Raw genomic sequence first — 17,984 nt, forward strand, 5'->3', positions numbered from 1 at the left:
TTTCTGCCGTGAATTCCCCAGAAAGGAGGAAGGTGGGAGCACCCACAAAATAAGGAATACATCACCCAGGCAGAACAGCCGTGCACACCATGAAGCATCAGGAAGAAATTCTTCCCTGTGAGGGTGGTGGGGCCCTGGCACAGACTGCCCAGAGAAGCTGTGGCTGCCCCATGCTCCAGGCCACACTGGATGGGGCTTGGAGCAACCTGGGATAGTGGAAGGTGTCCCTGCCCTAGGCAAGAGGTAGGAATGAGATGATTTTTCAGGTCCCTTCCAAGCCAACCGTCCCTGTAATTCTCCATCTGCAGCATCAACGCTGGAGGAGTTTGAGGATACAGAAACAGGAAGGAGCTAACAATGTTCTTGTCATTTATCACCCAATGCACAAAATTACAGATAATAAAGCAAAGCAAATCTGAGATGCATTTTTGGGGCAGAAGGGAGATGCTTCAATACCCTAAATGAGTGTTGTTGCACACATCCAAAGTCTTTCCAAGTGATTTCTGGAGAGGTGGCTGCTGCACTCTGGCTGTCTGCAAGCAAGAGATGCAGATCAAGCATTCAGCAACACTACAAAACCAGCTATAAACACACCTGCCATCTGAACCTGGCAAATGGGAAATAAAACTAACCTGGATATTTGGATTACCCTTGGAAAGACCGACTGTCCCTTCCCATCCACCAGAGGTAACAGCAACATGCTGCAGAGCAAGCAAGGATTTGCACCTATAAAGCCAAGCTACAAGAATCAGTGTGTGCTCAAGCTGTGGTTCACCACCAAAAAGATGCATCTCAGGAGAAGCAGAGGGCTCAGTGCAGAATCAGATAGAGTTATCTCCAGAAGTTGCACTGTTATCTGCTTGCAGCACACAGTTCCTCCATAGGATACGTGGTGGCAGCGGGATGTGATAAACGGTAAAGCCATCCTTAGCAACGTGAAGGCATCTATAAAACACCCACCTCGTGTAACACAGCAAACACACAGTGAGAAAAGCAGTCAGTGATATGAGGGGGAAAAAAAGAGGGGAAAAAAAGCCCACTTCCTCGACAGGATTTATTTTTAAATGATGGTTGCTCGAGGTTGCTCGGGGATTCAGTACGTCAGGAGCAGCTCCTGTGCATGAGGACAAATGGTGACTCAGCAGGTAAAAGCTGTCAAAAACACATCCAAAATTGAAATGATTAAAAAAAAAAACCATGAGGAAAAGTTATAAATACCTCGAGCAGTTTTGCTTTGTGCACTGGTCGGATGCCTGGGGCTGCAGATGATGCTCTGCAAAGCAAGAGGAGGAGCCCCATTCCCATCCCGAGCACCTGTGGGGGGATCTCTCCTCCAAAGGCAGGATGGCAGCGGGATCCCCAGCCCCAGGAACCGCTTTGGGATCCCTGTCTGCCCCAAACACAACGAGCCATGGGATCCCATCACCACTGAATTTCAGATGGGATGCTAAAGACAGCCTTGCACCCCAAGGCACATCCTGTCCCAGCCCTCATTGCACATGGCTCCAGAGAGGACGGGAGTGAGACTTTTTAATGCACATTCAGACAAAAATACTTCTTTTTTTACACTGCCTTTTTTTTTTCTTTAAGTTTTAAATAAAAGTCAAAAAGCCCAGCCAACATGAAAGGCTGGATAAACACTCCTCCTTTCCCCAGCAGAAATTACAAAAATGCCTTTGAATTTGTTTTGGCAAGAAACAATGTTTTTTATGAAAGAGCTTCATTGAAAAGTCACAATTTGGAATGTATTCATCTATTCTACATTTTTTAAAAAAAGTTTTAATTACCACTTTAGGAGTATTTTGACATAGTTTATGGTTTGTTAGATTGTACTGTGTGTTACAAGTGCCAAACACACCTTTTGGAAGTGCCTTATTATTGTATTAATGCAAAATGTTGGGTTTGTGCTGCCGAGACTTGTGTTGGCAAATGAAAAATAATGAATTAATTCCATTTGGAGAAAACGCTGCCATTTATAACCCAGCAATTAAGAACAGATTTAATTTTAGATATTGCTGCATTCTTCAGCTTATCGAGTTATTCAGTACCAACACTGGTGCTATCAGTGTATGCTCAGTTCTTTAAAAAACAGACCCAGGCCAATTTCTCACCCCTTAAATTAGCGATGCTAGACGTGAAAAGTTAATGCTGCTTTCCTCTCTCCTGAAAGCTGCAACATATGGATTGTGCTGGGGGAAAAAAACACAACAACAACAAAAAAGCAGCAGCACATGTTGGGATTTCTACTATAACAGGCCAAATTTTATCAGCCACGGGCACATAAGGAGTTAACAAAAAAAACCCCAAACCTCAATGGAATGAGGCAATGTTTTCAAACCAGGGGGTGTAAACATTTTGAGAGAGAGGAAAACAGCCCAAATCCTGGCTCTGGAGAGACATCCACAGCCCCATCTCCCTCCCCAGGGCCAGGGAGTCCTGCAGCAGGTAGGAGATGGAGAGAGGAAAAGGCTTTTTATTTGGCTGCGGCTCTGCCAGCGGGAAGGTGATGCCCAGGGAGGGCTGGTGCCGTGGGCAGGGCTCCAGCTGGCACCGAGGGGATGGGAGGCTGCTGGCTGCATCCCACGCAGGGAAGAGTCAGAGCAGTCCAGGGACCAGCACCTGCATCCCTGGCAGTGATGGGGCAACCCCGGGACTCCCTGAGAGCCAAAAGGCTGGCGGGACATGGGACCTCAGTGTCCTCAGTGTCCCCCCCCGGGGCACACGGCATGAAACACTCACTGTCACCACCAGCAACCTCAGACACCATGAAAACACACTCTGTGGCCAAGGGAAGGGAAATAGGAGCAAGGACATGGGAACTCCCCTTCCCCCAGGCATCCTCACAGCGTCACCAGGCTCCCGGCCACCTCCTGCAGCAGGAGACCACAATGTGCGGAAAGAAGGGACACACACACGGCTGGTGGCAGCAATCCAGACTTGGAAAGCAAAATGAACACGTGTGGTAAGGGACAGGGAGGGGAAGAGTTCTCCAGTGAGGGCAGTGGAGGGCCCAGGGCATCCCCTGCAGCGCTGAGGTGACACGGTGACACCTCTTTGCTCTTGTCACAGCAGCACAGCTGCCAGGACCTGCTGTGGCATCCCCAAGGGTGGCCAGACCAAAGCCAGCTGCTTTTGCCACACCAGGGCTGTGGGCCTGCTGCAGGAAAAGCAGGATAATGCTTTGGGCTTCTTCTAACAAGGGAGGCTGGAACAGGCAGCACACCCAGAGCTGTGTGAAAATAGCCAAGTTTGGGTTTTTTTGGCATCAAGGTGATGTCATATTTAAAAACACCACAGTACGCCTTCGTAGTGCAACAAAAAGATTTTTGTTAAGCACTAAGGGGATTCCCCCCACCCCAAAATCCCAGCACCAAACTGGGACAGAGCAGCAGAGCTCACACAGAGCAACTCAGATCCTGGGAGAAAAGCTCTCTGCATCCTTGGGACCCTGCCATGGATAAACCAAGTGAAAAGGACTCAAAACCCCCACAGGGGTTTGCCAGCCCCCAAAAGATCCAAGGGCACCTTCACCACACCTTGACCTGCCACAAACCCTCTTGGGGCACATGTGAAAGCAAGCAAAACTAAATTAAACCTCAGTTTTTAATAAGGCTCCCCCTTCTCCTTGGGCAAAAGAAGGAAAAAAAAAAAGCCCCAAAAACCAAAGCACATATTTTTATTTATCAAGATTCCAGCAGTCTCTTTTCCTGCTACATCCCTCTCAAAGGCTGTACTGAGAAGGATTGCTGCACTAATTGTAAGTCTGTGGAGAAACAGGCTTTCCTCTGCTTTCACACTGGAATTAGTTACGCTCAGCCTGACCTTGCATTATTTTTAAGCCCTGCAACATTAAAAGAAAATTAGAGAGACTTGTTAAATCCCTTAAAAGGTAAAACAACTCTATTGCTCCAGGTTTACACACACAAAAAACACAAACTCAAACCAAAAACGAGCTCTTAAATCACAACTACTGCTTTAATGTGGTAGGATTTAGTCTTATACTTTAAATTCATTCATTTCTCGTTCACTCAAACAATCACACTGGCTTTAATGAGCTCTCCCTATGAAAACTCCAACTACAAAGGATCACATTTTGCTCTTGTTCCAGAGCTCCACACACCTCGAAAGGAAATCCTAAAGCATCGTGTGCTTCTTAGCAGCCAGATTACCAGCTTTTAATCCTCTCTGCCAGATGTATTTTTAATCTTTTTGCATGTAATAAAGCAAATTAGTGTAATTGTATGGGTAAACGGAATCAAAATAGGCACATAAGATTAAAAAACCCCTGAATTTGGTTATGTTTTGCAGACCTGGCAACTAACAGAGCTGGGGGCTGAATCAGCCCTGCAGGCACTGGCAGAGGGAGAAGCTGCTGCAGGGTGAGTGAGGAGCTTCATCGCCCTTTGGCCACGAGTCATGGGCTTGTTTCTCCTCTAGGTCCCCCGCAAGGGAGCACACCAGCTCTTGGATGAGCAGTCACAGCACGGTTTGGGTTAGAAGGGACCTTAAAGACCATCCAGATCCAGCCCCTGCCATGGGCAAGGACACCTTCCACTATCCCAGGTTGCTCCAAGCCCCATCCCAATTGCTCATCCCTCCAAATTTACACTGGTCTGGCTGTCTCAAGGTGCTCCCTTAACTCATTTTGTGGGTTCTTTGCTGCCAGCAGGTTAGATGGGATACTGGGAATACATTCCTGGCTGTGAGGATGGTGAGACCCTGGCACAGGTTTCCCAGAGAAGCTGTGGCTGCCCCTTCAGGCATCTTCTCACAGAAACCACCCTGCTATCAAAACTTTGCCAGGCAAACCCAGCTTGACCCAGGGAAGTGGATCCTCCAGCCAGGGAGGGTTCTGCAATAGCTCAGAAGGGAGTGGGATGGACACCCAGCTATCACTGACTGCTCAGGGCAGGGGGAGAAGACACCAACTATTTCCTCTTTAAAAACAGAAACCAGCTGAACATCAATGCTGACATCCAGCTTGGCTTCAGGAGGGATTTAAAGAATTTGGGCTTCTTCATTCCCTAATCCCACACCATGCTTCCCTCACTACCAACCAGGATCGATTTCTAACAATGCAAAAGCATCTGCCCACATTTTTGCAATTATTTCAGACCCAGCAAAGAGCACCCTCCCCTTTCTGTAGGGTTAATCTAAAGAACAGTTGCCAAAATGCTGAGAACACAGAGGAACAATAGCTCCTCTGATGAAATTCCTCCACTCCATAGAGAAACCAGTATCCTCCAGCTGCTGTGGCTTGTCCAGAGAGATCTCCGAGTGTTTACCCGCTCCCATAAATAAAAGAAAAAAAAAAAAAGGAAAAAGATGACAAAGATTTCAGTGCAGCCTGCAAAAACTGACTGGTGAGCCCTGCCATCTAACCACAATTCAAGTTTTATTAATACAACATTTGCCTTGTGTGAAATACAAACCTGGGACATCAGTGGAGGAAGGGCAACACCAGCCACCTGTCCCTGGGGTAGAGTCTCTCTAAACTTACCAGCACAGAGACCACTTCCAGCAGCTCCATCCCTTTAAATCCTCATTCTCAGTGGAATCTCTGATCAGTCATTTATAAAAGCTGGGAAGCCAGGCTGGACAGCTGAATTACAGCAGCTATTATCCACGTATGCCTGAATACCAGCAGACACCTTTATTTATAAAGGCTCTCCGGCTGACCGAGATTTGACATCGGCTACAAAAAGCACTCAGCATCCAACTGGCTGCTCCAGAAGAATGTGAGGAGAGGTTGGCAAGCAGGGGCTAAGCAGACACCTTTACACAGCTTCCCTGCTGCTGCCATGACTCCTAACCCAGCAGGTTGAAGTAATTGATTTCCTGAGCAGACACACAAAGTTGCACGCCTTTGCCTCTTCTGCTACGGATTCAAATGCATTGTTTTCCCCTCATCCCTAATTCTAAAATATTTGGAGTATTTTATCAGGCTTATCCTCTCTCTTTTTAGGGTCTCTGTACTTTCCAAGATGCTGTTTGTTGTTTGTTCACCTTTAGGCTCATCACCACCCGTGAGCTCTGAGCTCATTTTCCATGAAAATTGGGAATCCAGGGCACTCAGGTAATGCAAATGCGAGGGGATGGGGAGGCAGGTGGTGATAAAAAAACCCAGTTGTTCTTGGCAGATTTTCTTTAGCTCTAACAGTCTCAGTGACAACCCCTGATAACAGAAGATGACCAAAGTGTGAATTCTGCTTTAAACTGACAGAATTCCCAGGAGCAGCACATGCAAGCACAGCCCACAGGGCTCAGCTGGGCCAAGGAAGGCTCTAAGTACCCATGTGTTCCCACCACACTCCTCATCTACTGCAATGACCTGAAAGAGGAGCTGGCACCTCTGCCAGGACAGAGTTTGGATCCAGTTCCCAACTGGGCTCCAGGGGCTGCCCTGACCCTGCCAGCACAGTCACTGTAAAGAAGGGATTTCCTTGCCTCATTCCTAATTTCTTAAGCAAGAACCATTGAAAGCCTCCTCCTTTGACCTCCAAAAGCATCCCTGTTCAGCCTGGAGAGGAGAAGGCTCCAGGGAGGCCTCAGAGACACTTCCAGTGCCTACAGGAGTTCTGAGAGAGCTGGAGAGGCACTTTGGACAAGGGATGAAGTGACAGGACAAGGGGGAATGGCTTCCCACTGCCAGAGGGATAGATGGCATATTGGGAAGGAGTTCCTGGCTGTAAGAGTGAGGAGGCTCTGGCACAGGGTGTCCAGAGAAGCTGTGGCTGCCTCTGGATCCCTGGAAGTGTCCAAGGCCAGCTTGGACAGGGCTTGGAACAGCCTGGGATAGCAGAAGGTGTTCCTGCCATGACAGGGGTGGAACAAGGTGAGCTTTAAGTTCCCTTCCAGCCCAAATCACCCTGGAAGTCTGTGATCCCTCCTGCTCCCAGCACCCTTGCATCCACCCCTCCCTCCCACTGCAGCCAAACCCCAGCACCAGACTGAGCCTCAGCACAACTCCCCAGCTAAAATTCCCTACAGATGAGGAAAATTAGAGAGCTGACAGCAGCAGGAGTGACCTCGGGCATCCCTCACAGCACAACCTGGAGCTCTGGGGAGGTTTCCCCGAGGGGCTGCTGGATGGGATCCCTGTGGTGCCACCCTCAAGCCCCCAGCAGCAGTGTCAGGAAGGAGCTGTGTGCTGTCCCTGCGCTGCAGAGTAAGTTGTTATGGTTACTGAAGGGTTTGTTGGGCTTTTTTTTCCTCCTCTTCTAAAAAGAATTCTTATCAGTTTAACATAATACCACCAGTCAATAACAATTCTTATCTTAAAAGGTCACTCAGGTAGTTATAACTCAACATTTCATCTATGTTTGCATTATCTGGAGGGAAACAGCCAGGGGACTTTGTATTTTTTTTTTTTTAATAATCCACTTCTTTGCAACTGTAAGATTTTAAAAAACCCTACCCAGAACCACGCTGACCCTGGGGCAATTTGAGCACACTGGGGAGCAGTCAGAAAAAAGGTAGAAAAATCATATTGATGTTTGCTGCATGAGAAACAAGAGGAATATCCCAACAGGAAAGCTGACAAGCAGGAAAATGCATGGACATAGGCTGCAGCTGCTGCAGAAACACCATGTTCTGCTTGTAAATGTCAGATCAGCCAAGTTTCTCCACAACAAAACTTGTGGATTTTTCTCTTGCCAATTTCTTCCTTCTTCAATTCCCATTGCTGATGGGAGACAGAGAAAAGGGAACAACAGGAAAAACCCAATGACAAAAACGGCTGATCTGTGATGTTCAGGGTTAAAAATACAGAAAAAAGAAAAAAAAAAAAAAGATGCAGTGCTGTGGAAAGTGGGTTTTAAGATGCTTCTGGCTAAACCTAGTTAAACCCTGATTTATCCACCCACTCAATTTCTTCTTATAACAACAATTAAAACTCCAAACACAACACGTGCCCATTTCCCACCAGGCAACAGCACAGCCAAGGACCAGGAGAATTAACTGGTTAAAAGAAAGGCAGGTTTGTAGCTTGCCTGAAACAAGTTGCATTAAAAAAAAAAGGCAGTCTGGAATTAATTATTTGTGAGGATCAGTAACAGAAGAGAAGCTTTTTGAAGCACCCCACGCTTCTAAAGCAGGGCAGCCTTGCTTGAGAGCAAAGAGTGGAGCAGAGCTGCTGAGTCCTGCAGACCACAGTCACAATATTAACATTATTTTAAGTAAAATAACACCTTCCAGGCATGATAGCTCAACAAGCTGGGCTGCATCCAGCTCCTGCAAGTAACAGGGAAAGCTTGCAGGGGTTGTGGCAAGAGCTGGCTCAGCCCTTGGTACAAGAGCCATCAGTATCATCTGTGTTTTCCATCTTGAACAGTCCCTTGTCCACAACATAAAATGACCCCGAATTTGTGCTAGCACTTTTCTTTGCCCTGTGGATTATTCTGACAGAATACAAGAAAGTGTTTGCACAGCAGCTCAAGCACTGCAAATGCCCTGAGAAGTCTGCCAAAGGCAGTAGCCAGGGTTAATGGTAGAGAAACACGTGGTTTACCCTGGGTTCAACTCAGAGAGGAGAATTCCACAGGCACCATCAGCAAGCTCCAGACAGGAGTGCTGAGCCCAGAAAGCCTGAGCTGAGGTGCTGCAGCACACACCTGCACAGAGCCCAGCAGAGAAACCAGGCTGAAATTCTGACACCTTCACCAGAACCCTTGATGCAGCCCTGCCACGGAGTCACTGCATGTGAATACATCAATAAAACCCCACACTGTGAACGGGGTGAGCCTGTGCTGGTAAATCCTTCACTGACAGCTCCTCTTGCTTTAGCCAGTTGTGTTTGAATCCTGCATGGAGAGCCAGGAGAAGCCCATGCACCTGCCTCACACAGCCAGCTCCTGCCAGGTACAAAAACTGAGTTTCTGTCTCTGGAGCTGGCCCACTCACCCTGCCCAGGCTCATTTTCTGCTCAGTACCTAGAAGCAGAGCAAGTCAATTTGCAGGGCTGTGATGCTATGGATGAGATCCCATGGTCTGCTCCATCAGAGAAAATCCATCTTGTAATCCAGAAACACAATTCCCCCTGCCCACAAAACCCCTTCCAAAGAACAGCCAGCAACACCTTCTCCAACTGAGAATCCCAGCCTTGTTTTGATGAGATCCTGCCCTTCCACTTAACCCATCAGCTGTGGAAAAGGAAGTCAGGAACGGATCTGCTCACTCCAACCTCAACTTTATTTGTAATTACTGGGCCAAGATGGAAAGCCACCGGCTTGGCTGTTTGCCATTGCCAAATTTGCACTCAGCCATGACCTCTGCAGATCTCTGAGTCTCTTCTTAGGACCAAAGCACTGGAAAGATAAACACACCATTTTTTAAGGGAAAAGGGATGAACACGCAAGCTTGGAGATCCCTTGCATCAGACTCTTTTAGGTCCCCCAGCAGCTCTTACGTAACCAAGAGTTAGTAAAATAGTAATGCTCTTGTTTGTTCGGTAAAAATAGGAAATACAAAAGGCACATGCACACACAGGTAGATTTGCACACACAGTTCACGTGAGGGCTCATCCCACCACCCTGCAGACAAAAAGGGCTTCACACACAATGACTTGTGCTTTGTGTGGGCTCCTGCCCTCAGCTGGCAGAAGTGAGGAGGAAAGGGGGCGATCAGGTGGGAGCCCCAAAACACAGCACTGCAGGGCAGCAGCTTCTCCCCTCTCTGAGGAATCCAGCCCTGGGGCTGGGGTGCAGTGGCAGTGCCAGGGGTGCCCTTTCTCCCAGCAGTTATCTCTGGTAACACCAGACACCAGCTCGACGCTGGAGCGCTAAAGCACTGACGGATGCATCCTAAAATAAAGCCAGTGTTCACACTAATTACTATTTCAGTTATGCTGATTGCAAACATAACTCCCAGCTCAGTAAGAAGTGGCTTTCGTGGGCCACAAATGAAACCAAGGTGGTTTGGTTTTTTTCATGGAAAATGAGAAAAAGGAATGGCAAAGCTTGAGAAATTGTAGAGAGATGGGAATTTGCATCGTGATCCACAACCTTCAACTGCTTCAGGGAAACTCTGTGGGAAAACTCAGCTGACTGGAGCATCAACTACTTTAAAAGCAACTGGCCTAATTGCAAATATATAATTAGTGAAATGGGCATGCAGCTTTGCTCAGATTTTGAGGCCTAACACACCAAAGGATGCAACTGTGCAGAGGATCATCCACCGGCAACAGCCCAAGCTACGAGCAGAGCGCTTTCCCCACTCATCCATTTAATCTCATTTGCAGATAAGTGTATTCACAAACTAGATTATTTTAATTGATGGCTCTACAGCTGGTTCCTATTCAGCTCTTGATCTAAAGCTGTCCTCGACCTCTCCCATCAATCTATATCCTGACAGTGATGCTCTGTGTGCTTCCTCTCGTTCACCAACACCCTCCCTGCACCCACTCTGGTGGGAGAGAACTTCAGCTCTGCTGCTTTCCTGAGCACAAATACAAGATACCTGCACAGAAGGAATCAAGGAACAAGCTGGTCCAGGCAGAGAATTCCAGCTCAGGTCTGTGATGATGCATGAAATGCTTCCTTGCATCTTTCACATCCTGCACTTCGACACTGGGATTTTTCCCAGGAGAAGTCAGTGGGGAAATTAACTCTGGCATCAGAGCCATGAACCACCTGAGAAAATGGTTAAAAGGACACTGCAAAGTATGGAAAGGTCTCTGGGAAAAAGCAGCCCACCTATGAGCAACCCTCTTGCACCTCACTGTGCCCCAGGCAGCAAAATGGGCTGTTACCATTAGTTAACTTTTTCCTTCCCATTTTAAACATTGCTACCTAAAAATTACTACCCTGGCAAGCCCTGAAACCCCTCATCCAAAAAGACCTGGCCTTCATTAGCCCTGCCAATGGAAGAGACCATGTCATTCATTTTGCTGCCAAAATTTTGGGAGCAAGCACAGGAGTATCTCCTTACTCCTAGCAAGGGACACATGCCAGGGACAACAAGGGAAGGAGTTTTTAAGCAAATAGGAGAAAAGACAGAAGAGTAAAATGCAAGCCCAGAAGAGTCTCCTGTAGGTCCCAGCACTGGGGTGAGTGAGACAGCAAAGTAATGCCACACCACAGACCTTCCTCCAGCCTGCAGTGCTTCTCACAGCCACTCTGGAAAGCATCCCTAAAAATAAAAATAGCTTTGAATCACAAGAGAACACTGGGTGTGTAGCCTGGCTCAAAGCCGCTGGCTAACACCACTCTCTACTTCTGTACCCCTCCCCCTGGTATTTTACAAAAATCCCAGCACTGATAGCTTTTAGCCCTCAAGTTTGCAAACAAAACCTGGGAAAGATGTGTGGCAGCAGGTCAAGTACCAGCAGGTTAAATGCAGGTGTCCAACAGCTCAGCAGATCTGATGTTTGCCCAGGTCACACAGAGAAGTTAGGACTGTCCCATCCCTGGAAGTGCTCAAGGCCAGGCTGGATGGAACTCTGAGCATCCTGGTGCTCCTGGTGGAAGCTGCCCCTGTCTGAGGGGTTTGAACAAGATGGTCTTTCAGGTCCCTTCCAGCCCTTCTGTGATCTCTCCATTTAGGAGTCCCAGCTCGTAATTTTTAATGAGCAGAGCTGGCAGGGCTGCTCACATCCCTCTCCAGGCAGAGACAAGTGTGTGGAATGACCACACAATGATGATGTGTGAGTGCCCTGCACTTAGAATTCTCTATCACTTCCAATAGGCACAGGCTAAGCCCCTGACCCCATCCTCCTCCTGGGATGCCTCCTGGCCTCCTCCAGTCCCACTGTGTGACAGCCCAGCCATGCTCTCACACAGACCAAGGACATTTAAACCAGAGCTCAGCATTGCAGTGCAACTGTAAGCCAAGAAAAAAAATTTAAAAATGAGAAACACCTTCAAATTTGGTACTGGGATGATTTGCCTTCAGTGGGGGTCACTGGGAATGAACTACAAAATTTGCACAGTGCAGGGGTAACAGCTTCCTGATGGGCTGGGAGACTGTCTGTGGCTGGGGTGGCAGCAATAGATGCAGGGCTGGAGCCACAGGGAGCTAAGGATATAAGCAGCAAGGTCTGCAAGAATATGTAATGCCTTTTAATAGACCAGCTGGTACAGTTGGGAAAAAACCACCCCACAAGCCCTCCTTTGAGCTGGTGCACCTTCATGCCTGGCCATTTTTTCCAGCTGCATCACTTGGTCTATTAAAAGACATTACGGCTCCCTGCAACCCTTGTCTCTTCCTTTGGCCAGTCCTTCCCAGGATGAGGAATCTAGGCCATCCTGATGCTCCCCTTGTGATACCTGACAGCCTGCTGAAATGAAATAAAGATTTTGGCCCTACCATATGGAGCAGTTAATGTCCTGTGCACAGGCCAGAGAAAGCTTGCTGTCCTTTATGAGCTTAAAGCTGTCACTGCTTCCATCAGTGCACGTGGGTGTTTGGACACCTGGAGGACCTACAGGAGTCTTTGGGCACTTCTGTCAACCTTGCAGGAATGAGGATGGTGGGATGGGATGTGGGACCGCTTTGGGAAAAAACCGCAGAGGGATGCTGGAGTAGATGAAAGCAGAAACACATTCTGTGCTCATTGCCCAAAGCCTATGGACCATAGTTCATGGATACAGCCCCCACCTCTCCTCACTGGGTGTGCAGTCCTCAGAGCAGCCATGCCCAGCACCCCTGGGTGCCCCAGGAGCAGCACAGGTCCCAGTTCCCACCACAAGGCTCACCCCACTCCTGCCTGACCTTTACTGGTAGCTCAGAGGAGGTCGCCGCGTCCTGACGGCTCCGAGCAGCTGGGACTGAAGCTGCCCAGCAAGGCCAGGCTGGAAGGAAGGAAGGAAGTTATAGCAGGCTTTTAAATAGTGCTATGTAATACCTGAAACTTCTATTTCTGTGCATGGATAATATAGTTTCCATATTCTCTTCCTTCTCAGCAGACCAAGCCATTCACACTAAAATTTAATTAACCCAAACCCTTCACCAGTTTAAACCATTAAAGCTCAGTGAAGCCACTGTGCAGGACAGTCCCAAACTGCACGTTTCACATAATGAAGAATGTATAGATGTCTTTCCATGTTTGCTTCCCATTCCTATTTTCCCTTTATAACCAAGCAATGGATTTCAGGTGGTCCTGCAGCCACCTCAGCAGCCTCCACACCTCCCTGCACTTCCAGACACCAGTGCAGCTTCCTGCAGGACATCTGAGGTTGGCAACAGGTTACATCCACCCTCCCAGGCTTAGGCAGGGATCCAAAGAAACATGGAATCAGGAGGGTTTCTGAGGGTCATACACAGCTGTATACAGCAGAGCCACGCTGGGTTTGCAGTACTGATGAGGACAGCTTGGCTGTCATTATGAAAATACTCTCACACTTGGAAAAAAAACAAGACAGAACTCCTTTGAACTAAATACACTTGCTACTCTGTGGCAATTAACTAGTTTAAAAGAGTTACTTTTCTTCCTTGAGTTTTCCAACCAGGTCTGCCATTCATCAGACCTCTCACCTTGAGTCTACCCAGCAAGAAACAGCCTGGACACCTTTGCTGAAATGGGTTTTCAGCCTGGTCTACACACCTGAAAGCCTCTGAACCCAGCACCACCAGTCAGAGAGGATCTCTGAGCTCTGGTCTCCCTTTAGGACCCCTCCTGATCTCTGGTGGTAGTGGTATTTCCAAGGATGGTGCCTATCCACCATGGACCACAGCAGAGCTGCCACCTCCTCCTAAGAACCATCATCTAGGGGCATTCCATTTTCCCCACCTCTCCACAGAGTTGGGGCAAGCAACAGGTCCTGCATGTACAAAATAACAGAATTCTCACGAGGACCCAGTGTAATTCCAACACCTGCTCCAGTACATTAGCCCAGCATGTTACATTCAGCTGGTGACACCCCTTCCCAGACAGCAGATTTCATGGAAAGGGAACATCCCCTGCCTTACAGCCCCCACCAGAGATACCAGCAGGGCTCCTACAAGCAGGGAGCCACTACTTCCAAGACAGCAAACACCAGGAAAATGTACCAGGAGCCACTTCGGGCCCCAGCCCAGGAAGGAATCGAGCCCAAATTAGTAATGCAAACACCAGGATTCAAAGAGTAACGCAAGGTTCGATGATGACGTTGCTGTTCAGGACTTGGTGTGATTCCATTGCCAGGCAAGTGACAAGTGCCAGACTGCCAAACAGGAGTGGAACAGGAGTGATTTCAGGAATACAGGTGGTTTTAGGAAGGCAGCACTAACACAGGAGACTAAAAGCTATTGCCTGAGCCTGGTTACAAGTCTCAGCGAACCTTCCCTGCACTGCAACAGGACTGCCTGGAAAAGTGCGTGTCCTGCTCTGCAGGAGGCAAGGATGTGTCCATCCCGTGGGAAAGCCATACAGAGGGATGCTTGGTGAGAAAAAGGAACTCAACGGATCCAGGTTTTGGCATTGGAGTTACAAATGCCCTGGAGGAAGAGATCATTTTTGGAAGGCACGCCAGGGAGAGCTCAGGCAGCTCCACCAACGCAGCAAGGGCCAGGCAGGAGGCTGGGTGCCAAGCTCTGCACGCAGGAGAAATCCTCGCGCCAAGCAAGGTCAACGGGATTACAGGGGCAAGCAGGGATTGCTTGCACGAGTGGAGACAGGAAGACCCAACCCCTGGTCTGCACCCAGGCTTACACCAAGAAAATGCCACCACACAGGTGGCCCTACGTGACTCTGTGCCCAGGACCACTCCAGAGCCCCGTTTTCCTTCACCTTTCCTGATGGCTGGAGGAAAATCACCCCCCTCCAATTCCCTGGCCAACCAAGAGGACACAGCTACTGCCAAACCCACAGCTGGAATGAAAAGCTGAGATGCTGATGAAAAAAAAAATAAAATTAAAAATATATTGCTCACACCAACTCGCAGGGGGAATCACAGCAAACCTGTGAGGAAGCTGCAGATTTATCCAGGAGCAGCCGAGTTTGGAGAATGTGTTCCCTCCCACCCCAGGGCCTCCCCACCCAAAGGGATGGATGAGGTTCATCCCTTCAGCTGTTTATAAAAGCAGCAGTATTGCACCCAGACGCACTCGGCAGCATTCCTCCCTCTCATTCCTGCGAGCTATATAAGGGAACGGCCAATTCCAGCCTGGCTCCCCTGCAGCCAGCCCCGATCCCTTTGCGCCGGAGCAGCTCCGGGCTTGGTTTCCTGCAGAAGGACTTAAATCCGTCCTCGGTGGAAACACGGCGCTGCGCTGGACCTTGTCATCAAATGGCAGCACAGGCAGCTGCCAAATCCTGCCGGCTCGGTGCTCTAATAGGGAACAGCTGGAGAAGGACCCTGCATTCCTCCCGCCCCGTCCACACCGGGGGCTCTGTTCGGGATCCGGCCGCAAGATTTCCACCCATCACGGAACGCAGCCGGCCGCTCCCTGGCACTGCTCTGCCACGCACAGCCCCAAATCCAAGAGATTCCAGCCCTCTGGGATTTGCTGCTTAGGGATGGCGGGGTTGCTTTGCTTTTTATGGGTTGCTGGATTTTTTTTGGTTTGGGATATTTTTTTTTTATTTTTTTTTTTTTTGGAGAGGTGTTGATAAAACAGAACTGCGCAACTAAATAACATTTTGCCTTCCCTACTGACCCCTCCGTGTTACAACAACTCCGAGCAACTTGCATCCCTGTGTACATCCCTACTTAGGAACACACACACATCTGTAACACACCCCCCATAAATAAATACGGGAACACACGGTGCAATTCGCACGGCGCTTGTGCCATTCCCATCCTGCTCCAACTCCCATTTACTTTGCAGGAGTTGAGCAACTTGTAATGGCTAATAAATAAAAGAAAAATACACTTTTCGGTAGCCACGCACATTCTCTGTCCTGCACCCCACACGCTCAGTAACATGAAACAGTCCACTCATATTTTCTTAGAGCTCTGCTGAAACACAAGGGGGTATTCAGAGCCGCAGGAAAAAAATGCGTCCAAACAGGATCTGAATGATGAAATAGGAATTGCCACATTTAACAGGAAAAAAAAAATAAAAAAAATAGGATAACCCAGTTGCCCAGACCTTTATACAATAACAGTTCGTCTGAGGTAGCGATGGGCTGCTTCTGCATGTTGCAGAGAGCAAAGCAAGCCACGTTGCCCAAAAGAAGCCTAGAAAATCCAGACTCTACGTGACCTGACTTACTTATTTCACAGGAAACTGCATGGAAGGAGGAAGGGGGGGCACGGGGGGGAAAGGAAAAAAAAAAAAAACCCACCAATCATTCATGCTACCGTAGTTACACCACGCCATGGAGCGGAGTAGTTTGCTGTGAAAAAACCAAACTGAAATAAGCCAAACCCCGTTTGGAAAATAAACGTGAGCAGAGAAGCCGAGCTGGGGGAGCCCCCGGCTCCCAAACCGCACCCGTTTCTTGGGTGTATTTTTTTTATTTTTTATTTTTTTTTTAAATTTCGACGGCATTAGAGCACCACCCGAGAAGGGTCGCAACAAACGCCAGCACTCACCGGGGTTGTTGGCCTCCCCTTCGAGGATGTGGAGCTCGGTGCAGTCTGCCAGGGAATGCTCGAGGCAGAGCTGGAGGAAGCGAGCCTGGGTCCGGCTGACGCGTTTGAGCAGGGAGAGCAGCGCAACAGTCTGCTCGCACTCGTTCCAGCCCTTGAACCACCCGGCCAGCACGCCAACCTGGTCTCGGAACATCATGGTGAGCCGGAGGGACAGCTCTGCGGGGAGAGAATAAATAACCGGGACAGCCTCCCTGCCCCGGCGCCGCTGCCGCCACCGTGCTCGGGTCAGGGGTATTAAAAATAAAAATAATAATAATAATAATGATTTAAAAAAAAAAAAAAAATCTCCTTTGCGACGCGAAGGGCGGGTTTGGTTTCAGGACGCGGCTGTCGGCCTGGGCTGGGTTTTGCTCCCTCTCTTCTGGCTTCGGTGCAGCGCTGGATTCCTGGAGGGAGGGAGCGAGGGAGGGAAGGAGGGAGGTGGTGGGGCCGAAAAAAAAAAAAAAAAAAAAAAAAAAAAAGCCAAAAAAAGGAAAATCCCAGCGTCAGGGCTGCAGCCAGCAGAGGAAAGACCTCCTCCCGGCGGGGGCTTCACACCTGGAACAGAGAGAGGAGGGGGCGTCAGGGGGGCTGCAGGAGGACGAGGAGGAGGAGGAGGAGGATGGAGAGGAAGGCTCGCACTCAGCCCGCTGCCTTCCTCCCACTCCTCATCCAACGCGCATTCCCACACCGTCACCGCGATCCCCCCCGCATCCAGCACCGCCATTTGGGATGGGGGGGGGGGGAGATCCCAGCACACCCTCTCCACCCCCCCCCCCCATCCCCAAAAAAGTTCTCCCCCGCACACACACACCCTGTATAAAAACACACTCACCTGACTCATACCGGCCCCGGCGATCGGGGGAGGAGGGGGCGGCGCGGCGTTTTAAGGTGGCCGTGCCATGTCCATGGGATGAAGGGGGGGGAAATGAGGGAAGGAGGCGGGAAAAGGGAAAAGGGAAAGAGGGGAGGGGGGGGGGCGCGCGCGCGCTCCGCGGCGCGAGACTGAGGCCGGCCGCGCGCCGGGCCCCCGCTCCCCCATGTCGCTCATTTGCATACGGGTGACGTCATCGCAGGGTGGGCGGGGCCGAGGCGCGCGCCGGAGGGGGGAGCCCGAGGGGGACGCGCGTCCCCCGTGTGTCCCCTGTGTCCCCCCCCCCCGCGCTCCTTTCTGCCACTCCCCCCGGGAATTTTGGGCGCTCCTCCCGCACAGGGAATGCTGGAAAACACACTCCGGATCCCCTCCCCGCGCAGCGAGCCGCCTGCGGAGCTCCCGCTGGAGGAAACCACCCTCTAGTGGGCTGCGGGGTAACGGCAGGGGGGATATTTTGGGGGGAAAAAGCACCGCTTTGGGCTCTGGTAAACGTGGCCTCGTCCCCAAATGGTAATTTTTAAAACTTTTTTTTTTTTCAGAGTTTTGCATTTTAGATATTCGTGCTAAATATACACGGATTTTACCCCTTCAAGCACCGAGTGTGCAGAGACAGGATT

General features: G+C 49.6%; 1 protein-coding gene across 6 annotated transcripts in view; it reads right to left on the minus strand.

Annotated features, from left to right (window-relative positions):
* Positions 1-17,559, minus strand: part of SAMD4A (sterile alpha motif domain containing 4A) — a 94,338-nt gene extending 76,779 nt beyond the window's left edge. For 2 of the 6 annotated variants that reach the window (XR_015288640.1, XM_086895526.1), the window contains exons 1-2: positions 17,329-17,556; positions 16,455-17,051 (exon numbers count right to left, since the gene is read on the minus strand). Coding sequence is in view for 4 of the 6 variants with exons in the window: in XM_086895526.1 (XP_086751652.1) it covers positions 16,455-16,650 (196 nt within the window). In the remaining 2 variants the exon portion in view is untranslated. Of the gene's footprint in view, positions 1-16,454; positions 17,052-17,328 lie in introns of all 6 variants that reach the window. The other 4 variants (XR_015288641.1, XM_086895529.1, XM_086895525.1 and 1 more) reach the window with 4 other exon arrangements.
* Between the last annotated feature and the right edge of the window lie 425 nt (positions 17,560-17,984).

Source organism: Cyanistes caeruleus, chromosome 6 (assembly GCF_971803275.1).
Source record: "Cyanistes caeruleus chromosome 6, bCyaCae1.hap1.1, whole genome shotgun sequence".
Taxonomy (NCBI): Eukaryota; Metazoa; Chordata; class Aves; order Passeriformes; family Paridae; genus Cyanistes; species Cyanistes caeruleus.